The sequence below is a fragment of the Agrilus planipennis genome, unplaced genomic scaffold (assembly GCF_000699045.2).
Source record: "Agrilus planipennis isolate EAB-ADULT unplaced genomic scaffold, Apla_2.0 scaffold20, whole genome shotgun sequence".
Lineage (NCBI taxonomy): Eukaryota > Metazoa > Arthropoda > Insecta > Coleoptera > Buprestidae > Agrilus > Agrilus planipennis.
Window position 1 is genome coordinate 1,260,610 of NW_020439516.1, and position 8,071 is coordinate 1,268,680.

At 35.2% G+C, this 8,071-nt stretch overlaps 3 protein-coding genes across 14 annotated transcripts in view; 1 reads left to right on the top strand and 2 right to left on the bottom strand.

Annotated features, from left to right (window-relative positions):
- Positions 1-8,071, bottom strand: part of LOC108735068 (echinoderm microtubule-associated protein-like 2) — a 73,260-nt gene that overhangs the window by 11,549 nt on the left and 53,640 nt on the right. For 6 of the 7 annotated variants that reach the window (XM_018466866.2, XM_018466867.2, XM_018466868.2 and 3 more), the window contains 9 exons: positions 3,026-3,331; positions 2,903-2,966; positions 2,638-2,844; positions 2,181-2,576; positions 1,860-2,117; positions 1,538-1,792; positions 1,380-1,467; positions 1,091-1,317; positions 28-366 (listed from right to left, as the gene is read on the bottom strand). In XM_018466866.2, the coding sequence (XP_018322368.1) occupies positions 241-366; positions 1,091-1,317; positions 1,380-1,467; positions 1,538-1,792; positions 1,860-2,117; positions 2,181-2,576; positions 2,638-2,844; positions 2,903-2,966; positions 3,026-3,331 (1,927 nt within the window). In that variant the 3' untranslated portion in view covers positions 28-240. Of the gene's footprint in view, positions 1-27; positions 367-1,090; positions 1,318-1,379; positions 1,468-1,537; positions 1,793-1,859; positions 2,118-2,180; positions 2,577-2,637; positions 2,845-2,902; positions 2,967-3,025; positions 3,332-8,071 lie in introns of those variants that run through there. The other variant, XM_018466864.2, reaches the window with a different exon arrangement.
- Positions 4,955-5,702, bottom strand: LOC112905917 (protein lin-52 homolog). 2 transcript variants are annotated; one of them, XM_025979311.1, is made up of 4 exons: positions 5,637-5,702; positions 5,341-5,430; positions 5,183-5,284; positions 4,955-5,126 (listed from the first exon to the last, which is right to left on the bottom strand). In XM_025979311.1, the coding sequence occupies exons 1-4, from the start codon at positions 5,668-5,670 to the stop codon at positions 4,981-4,983; spliced, it is 372 nt and encodes a 123-aa protein (XP_025835096.1). In that variant the 5' UTR covers positions 5,671-5,702; the 3' UTR covers positions 4,955-4,980. The 2 variants fall into 2 exon arrangements, with proteins under 2 accessions (XP_025835096.1, XP_025835097.1); XM_025979312.1 differs by having other exon boundaries at positions 5,341-5,427; positions 5,637-5,700.
- On the top strand, positions 5,877-7,933 carry LOC108735069 (probable protein phosphatase 2C T23F11.1). Of its 5 annotated transcripts, XM_018466871.2 has the most exons (4): positions 6,014-6,188; positions 6,514-6,560; positions 6,658-7,286; positions 7,388-7,933. In XM_018466871.2, the coding sequence occupies exons 3-4, from the start codon at positions 6,668-6,670 to the stop codon at positions 7,726-7,728; spliced, it is 960 nt and encodes a 319-aa protein (XP_018322373.1). In that variant the 5' UTR covers positions 6,014-6,188; positions 6,514-6,560; positions 6,658-6,667; the 3' UTR covers positions 7,729-7,933. The 5 variants fall into 5 exon arrangements, with proteins under 5 accessions (XP_025835095.1, XP_018322373.1, XP_018322372.1 ...); XM_025979310.1 differs by lacking the exons at positions 6,014-6,188; positions 6,514-6,560 and adding an exon at positions 5,877-5,895; XM_018466870.2 differs by lacking the exon at positions 6,514-6,560.

Here is an 8,071-nt window from a genome sequence, read left to right on the forward strand (position 1 = left end):
TGCCAAATTATCGTTGATTTCTTCCTTATTTAATTATTGGAGCTGAACAAGTATAGGTACAAGAAGTTTTGCACCAAAAACGCTATAAAATATATAAAAAAGAAAAAGTGTATTGTATTTAAAGAAAAATAATATCTTCGTATTACATACGTGTCGAATTATCATGAAGAATAAATCAAGTGTGTGAGTGTGTTGGTATGTGGGTGTGTGTAGTATAATTTAAATTTGAATTTTTCGTAATTAGACAAGGACCCATTGCATGACACTTGTATCTTTGCCACCTGTGGAAACAAACCTACTGTTGTCATGAAGAAACGATACATTCGTCACATGACTGCTATGGCCACCATGGGGGTTGTTTAAGCTCTGCAAAGAAATTTTAAAAAAATAAGTACCTAATCAGTATTTCTGGTAGGTACCTAAGTAAAGGAATGTCATAAATATTGAAATTACTATTAATATAGCGTTTATATTTAATAATGATGAGAAAGTTTGTGCATATTATAAATTCCTTTTTGAAGTTGCATTAGTGCGGTGGCAAAAAATGGCAACTTTTCCCAAAATTCAACTGCACAATGTATTTCCGATAATAAAAGTTCTTTTCCTTTTCAAGAAAATCAAATAGAAAAGTACTTATACTCACTCTAGTTATAATGGTAAGGAAATATTCGTCATCATAAAATTAAATAATATTATTTGGTGGAAAAAGGAATCACATGTTTAAGACGATTATTGGAGTGACCAAAAATGGTAACTTTGATCATTCACATTCACTAACAGAACTCCATAATGATAATTAAATCGATAATAAGACAAACACAACATTATTAATGCACCAAACTTTAATTGTTATTAATGAAATAATTATCATGGAGCATAAACGATTGCTAATAAACGGAATAAAAGATATAAGACGATGCTTTTGAGTTTTAAAACTAATTATTGTGGTAACTAAGAATGGTAATCATGCTTTTTATTTACATTTATATAAAAAGTAAAAAAAGGGGTACAAATTACCTTCTACTGTGTATAATAAAATTATAGGTACCTATGTACCTAAATAACTTGTGAAATGAAATAAGTGGCATACCTTTGGTTGGGTGACGGGGTACGTGTACAACTTTATTTTTCCGAAATCATCCCCTGTAACCATCAGATTACCTTCCTGATTTCTGTCACAGCAATTAACGTCTGTACCATCAGCATTTTCGGGCCATATACCAATTGTTGTAAAAGTCAATGTACAGGTGTTAGATGCCCATTCGACATCCCTTAAAGTAGTACTTTGAGTTATCTGTCTACAAGTGCCACTGTTCCCTAGATGGAAATAAAAAATAAGAATGAAATCTCGTCAGACTTATCAGTTAATGGTAACTTACAGAAAAGCAATTCATAATCACCAGAATTACTCCTAATGAATTGGCCGTCTGAGCTCCAATCCAAATGTGTTATAAAACTCGAATGGCCCTGCAAAATAATAATAGACAATTAGAAAACAATGCCAATGTTTTCAAGAACCAAATAAGTAGGTGCTTACACTGCAAACACCAACTCTTCTAAATCTTCTACCATCATCCGAAATTTCGTAGATATAAATGTGGTTATCCCTGGACCCTAATGCTACATTACCCCCATCCGGCGAAAAACGAATGACTTGTATGGGTTCGTTGCCATCAACGTGATGACTGAGCAATTCCCTCGTTTGTGAATCATACACAAACCAACTGCCAGACATACAACCCACCAATATTATGTTTCCATCTGCAGAAAATGCTAAACTTTGCGCAGCCTCCTGAAAAATGACGTGAACACCATAGTAAGGAAGTTGTTAGGCCAAAATAAAAATGGGCAAAACATACATCGATTTCCTTGCTCCACAAAATACTGTGAGACATGGAATCCCACATCTGAAGCAATTTATCTTGTCCAGCAGTAGCAAACTGGGGTACTGTGGGATGGGCCGCCAGCCCCCAAAGTTCATCAGTGTGTCCCAAGACGATTGGTTGGAAACCCAAGTCAGCACTTCCCATCAAAATGCAGTTTCTTGTGGTTCCTATGAGCAGCTGGGACCCCCTTCCTTCAGAAATCATCCGAATCCCACCAAAATGCTCTTCAATCTTAACGGAAATTCAATGGAAGTTAACAAAAATGAAACAAGAATATTTTGGTGGATGAATTACCTGACAAACGTCTCCATTTTTATTCAGATCAGGATCAAAAAAGACCAGTCTTGCATCCCTCCCCCCACCCGTGATTAATCCGCCATCTCTCAAGACGCAAATAGAAAAGACAGAACCCTCATGGACATTTTTAACTATTCTCACTATGGTATTTGTTCCTCTTCCCCAAACAATCAAATTTCCATTTGAATCTCCCGTTATCACTTCGCCAGTTTGCATAAAAGAGATGCATAGGACGTATTTTGGTTTGTCCCTGTTTTCGAATATGCCCATTCTCTTATAAAGGGTGCCACCAACGTCCAGGGTCCAGAAAGCCAAATGGGAACGGCCACAGGTCACGATGGTATTTCGGTCCAGTGGATGAAACTCCGCTGCAACCACTGTATCCACAGAACACTAAAATTTATTGGTAAATAATAATCTTAGATTGTGACGGATATGGTTTCATAACTATTACCTTCGTTTCGGTTATTTTGTAGCCATTTTCGCCTTTTTGCCAATCCCAAACCGATATGGTGTGATCAGGAGCCTCGTCGATCGCTACAAGGAGCGATCCACCGTCTGACTTGCTAAAGGAAAGACAACAAACGGAAACATCGAAGTCATTCATTCCAACAACCGCAACGGTTGTTAGTGATACTGAATTCCAAACCCTAATATGTGCCTAAAAAATTTTTACTCTGAGCATACCATTTCTAAATAGACAAAGCACCAAAACTCACTCTCCCTTCGTGACCTGCACACTGACCGGTGGCTACTAACAATTTTTTTGGATGTATGGCTAAACTAAAACCAAAAATGTGCCTGTTAGATGCTTCTCAACTGTCAACAAAAATGTTCCTTACCTTTTTACGTCGTCCGTATGACCCAAGTAGTGCCTTTGATTTTGCTCTTCCGCATCATAAAGAACGACGACTGCTGCCACAAAATACACCATCTCTCCGGTGGGCAAAAAGTGCAAATTAGATCTACAGTCTCTTCCTCTGTATCCATAAACCCAATTCAGTTTTGGTTTTTGGTGTGGGGCTGTGGCGACTTTGGTAAGATCGTAATGTTCTCCAATTTCGGATGGTGCGTACAGAACGATGGGTCTACCCCGCAAATATATCCTAACAGCTTGGTCTTCTTCATTGTATGTGGCTTCTTTGGTGCTGGAATAAAAAGGGTCGAATTTGGAAAAATGAAACGGAAAAAGAACAAAATGTTCTATTCGTAGTTCAATAGCCCAAACGTCTATTCACGAAATCATTCGTTTTAGATGAAAAGTATGTTTGATTTCAAAAATCACATGTAACCGATCTGAAAACGACGAAAATATAGGAAAAATAGTTCTCTGGTTAATACTGATGCTACTGCAAAAAAAAATCATTGTTATGCATTGATATGCATTCGCATTTAATATATTGTAGCCTTGTACATTTCACACTAAATAAAAAGCGAAATTATGTCATATTCCAGTTATTTTTATTGCAAGCTAAACTCGAGTAGATTTGAGGTCATATAATAAATTTATGACACAATATTTCATCAATCAATACAGATTGAAACTATTGTTGACCCTGTCTTATATTACGGGAATATTTAAATGATACAATAATTTAATTTCTGTCTCAATATTCTTACCCATCTCCCATTTTGGATCAGTTCGATTTTAAGTTGTATAAAGTGATTCTTGCAACTTGTCTCGAATAAAATTGCGATGCTACTCTGCCGGATGGTTGCACACAAAACCGACTTCAAGTACTCATTGGAGATTGTTGCGAGAAAACCGGCACATAATAAACGGTATCCGTGGTGATTCACGTGTAAATAAAACAAAAAACTGACTGTTCCAACGTACCTAATCGGCAACTAATTCAACGAGTTGTAATTAACCTGAATCGAAGAAAAGGCGTGTTTCAAGTACAATAACGCATACAAAATTCATTTAATTTCAAGACCATTTAACTAATTGCATTACTTCGAGGGACTCACCTACCCATTTCACTTGATAACATGATAACACCCATGTTTATCATAAATTGAGTACTTAATTGCTTTATTTACTTACTGGGAATTGCATTATCCGTCGTATAAGATAAAAACACTTGCAGTGAAACTTAATGATAATTTTCAGTTGAAAATTTAGTAATACTGGAGCTTTCGCGGGTGTCTTTTCGATGGAATATTTTTGGGTAATTGCTTATTTTTTGTATATTGTACAGTTCAGCGTAGTATATGTACATATGTATGTAGGCATTTGTTCGCATAATTTTAGAGAATTGAAGAAAAGGTAAGTAAAAACCAACCAATAAAAGAAAAAACGCGACAATAGCAAGACTTACATTGTTCGGATTGTCTGTTACTACTGTAACCTAACCTAACCCATCATTGTTTCAACAGGGCAAAACCAATTAATAACAATTTACCTGATTGTGAAAGAAAAAAAAAACTTTTGGGTGTTTTATTCCTACCATCCAGTAGGCCTGATGGGCGGGCAATCCCACCGGACTACGCTAGAAAGTAGGGCGGAAGACCCTGTTCAGCCTCCGTTCAGGAATCGTGGGAATGGGTGGGTGGTGGTTCGGGTGAGAAATATGAGACGGGCGAAATGAAGGCAGAGGAGAATGAAAGATTATCTATAGAATATTACTCCCCCAGCATTTGCCTAAGTGATCCAAGGAAACCACAGAAAAACTTGGACCAAGGCAGACGGACCCGGAATCAAACCGGCGTCCACCCGAATGCTAAGCAATGATCTAAATCTCTAGGTCATGCCGCTCGATTGNTTTACTCACAGATATAAATTGAATTAAAATAACTAAATATTCCTTTTCTTTCTATTAAATAAATTCAAATATTTGCCCCTTGTCATTTCTTTAGCCTCTTCAACCCCTAACTGGTAAGCAACATCATGTAATTCCTTCACTTTTGCTATAAGATTACCAAGTGGTAAAGATGCTAATTCTATAAAAACAAAGAATGCATCTTCTTATTACATACAATTAAAACTTATTACTTACGGAGGAGATAGTTCTGATCTTCTGGGGTAAACGTTTTTGAATAGGGTGGCTTGGTTGAATTAGGGGGTGAAAAACTGTGCATAAAATCTGACATACCTGGAACTACAGATCAAAGTTTAGTTTGATGTCAGTTTGACAACTTCAAAGTTATTCCTTACTCTTCTCAGGCCATATATCTGGAGAAGCCCTGTCAATATTCTCCATACTCAACAAACTATCTTCAAGAGCCACGAAACCAGAATCATCTGCTGGAAAAATCAATTATTTTGACAGCCCAAAATTACAAGTGTTAACCTTGTATTCATAAAAAAAACTCCATTAGAATATTAATCCGCACTTTTGTAGAAATAAACGGAGCAATATTTTAGAAATAGATGCCATAAAACTGCCATTCCAAAGTATAACGAAATTAAACAGAATCATACTTTTTAAATTATTTTTAAAACATATTTACCATGTTCAATGCTCCCGGGTTTCTCGGACGCCATCTTTCAGCTTAGCCAATACCAGAAAAGACTATAGAAATATTAGACAACTTATCTATAGTTTTCATGCAAGGCAAGAAAATAGTGGCTAAACATACCAAAAGCGTACTAATTTAATTTCTATTAAAAGACTTCAGTTGCATTTTTAATTTCAAAAAGTGAATTGTTTTAAACTATTATATTTTATATTAAAATTATTTGAAGCAATTTATTAAGTGCCTTTTTCAAGTAGGTAAATAATATAATGTTTAGCTATTATTTACCTTTAAGGCAAACTAAATCATTAGAATTGTTAATATATTTAATAGTTGATTTAAAACAGCCTTTTTCTTACGGTAGCTTTAAAATAGTCATTTTCTAAGGATAGTGTTTAGTAATTGTAATAGGGATAGAAATTACTAGTGAATAATTTAAAATATGAATCCAAAAATAATTATTCGTCCAGTGATGTATCATAATTTTTAGAAAAGTACCAGTACAGGGCGTTTAATTTGTATTTGAGTATTTAATACCATAATATAGTAAGTATGGTTATGCTTCTTTAAATAACAAGATAAATATCAAAAAACGACAGAATTTGAAAGTAATGTACAAAATTTTGTGTTTTTGAAATTTTGGTTTTGTTAATAGTAAAGGATGTTTAGAAAATCCTTGTCGATTGTAGAAAGACTGCAGAAAAGGAATGTTTAGTACGTTGTGTGTCATATCCTGAATATACTTCACACGCCGTATTTAGTAGTATTTCTAAAATAACCTTTTTGGTATATTTGTGCTTAAGTAGAAATTCTGTTCTCAACTATTGCTTTAGATAGTAGTTTAGGCTATCTAGTATTGTACCTTTTTCAGTTAGTAAACCTTGAGTTATTTCCGCAACAGTATTATTAAAAGGCCAGGTAATAAAAACTTATTAATAGAACAGCATACATTAATTAAAGTACTTTAGGTCTCTCTTTGCTTTCATGTTGATTTGTTTATTAAGTTAGTATAAAGTTTCAGGAATATGGGACAAACATTATCAGAACCAGTAACTGCTAAAGACACAGCTTGCTGTGAGAATTCTATGTTCCGTGTGGGCTCTAGCTGTATGCAAGGATGGCGAGTAAACATGGAAGACTCTCACACACATATCCTTTCACTTCCTGATGATCCTGGCACTGCATTTTTTGCTGTATATGATGGACATGGAGGGGCCAAAGTTGCAGAGTATGCTGGCAAACATCTTCACAAATTTATCACAAAAAGATCAGAGTACAAAGAAGGCAATGTAGTTGAAGCTATGAAGAAGGCTTTCTTAGAACTTGATGAAACAATGTTCTCTGATGAAGCTCTCAAAAATGAGCAAGCTGGAACAACGGCAGTAACAATGGTTGTGAAAGATGGAAAGGTATTTTGTGCTAATGTGGGAGATTCTAGAGCTGTTGCTTGTGTAAAGGGTGTTGCTGAGCCTCTTTCTTTTGATCACAAGCCAATGGTTCAGACAGAATTTGAAAGAATCACAGCTGCAGGTGGATATGTAGATTGCAACAGAGTGATGGGCAATTTGGCTTTATCACGTGCTCTGGGGGACTTCATTTTCAAAAGGAATGATGAAAAAGGACCTGAAGAACAAATAGTTACAGGTATACATCACCTACAAGCCATTTTATGTTTGTGCAAGGATCTCACCAGTCTATTTTTTTGTATAAATCCTTATAACACATTTATTTTCTTTTTGTTACAGCCTATCCAGATGTTGAGGTGAGAACAATAACTGATGACTGGGAATTTATAGTTTTGGCATGTGATGGTATTTGGGATGTGATGTGCAACGCTGAGGTCGTCCAATTTGTGCGGCAACATATCGCCGCCGGTCTAGAGCCCGAGGAAATCTGCGAGAAATTAATGATGCACTGTTTGGCCCCCGATTGCCAGATGGCCGGTCTTGGTTGTGACAACATGACCGTCGTTATTATTTGTCTTTTGAACGGGAAAACATACGAAAAATTATCAGAAAAGTGTTCGCAACCAGTAAACAAAGATGTGATCCAAGTAGACACTTTTAAATTCGAAAACATTTTATAGCAGTTAGAGGAAATTTTCTTAAATTATCAGATGTAAATAATAAAAATGACCATTTGGACTGTTGTGTTACCGGAATTAACTGCCGTTGTTTTGTTTATTTATATCTTAATAATAATATTGTTTTATTTTATTTTATCGGCATTTTTTCGAACACCTAACAACCCTGTATATTTTGTACATAACATAAACATACGTTTGTGCAGTATATGGTGGTATTCTTGAATTTATTATTAGTTTTATATTTTTGCTGTAACTTAAAAGTTAAAATTGCTTAGAATTTACAAAAGTATGAAAATGCCCTCCATAGCAAAAAGTTTGATAATTTTTCTGAAAAATTGTCATC

Bases quoted from the DNA above. Each gene is read 5' to 3' on its own strand.
- LOC108735069 (XM_018466869.2), top strand. From the start codon at position 6,304: ATGTTTAGAAAATCCTTGTCGATTGTAGAAAGACTGCAGAAAAGGAAT. The intron at 6,357-6,657 runs GTACGTTGTGTG...GTTAGTATAAAG, and splicing joins CTGCAGAAAAGGAATGTTTA to TTTCAGGAATATGGGACAAA. The intron at 7,287-7,387 runs GTATACATCACC...TTTTTGTTACAG, and splicing joins TGAAGAACAAATAGTTACAG to CCTATCCAGATGTTGAGGTG.
- LOC112905917 (XM_025979311.1), bottom strand. From the start codon at position 5,670: ATGGCGTCCGAGAAACCCGGGAGCATTGAACATG. The intron at 5,431-5,636 runs GTAAATATGTTT...TGATTTTTCCAG, and splicing joins ACCCGGGAGCATTGAACATG to CAGATGATTCTGGTTTCGTG. The intron at 5,285-5,340 runs GTAAGGAATAAC...TTTGATCTGTAG, and splicing joins AGATATATGGCCTGAGAAGA to TTCCAGGTATGTCAGATTTT.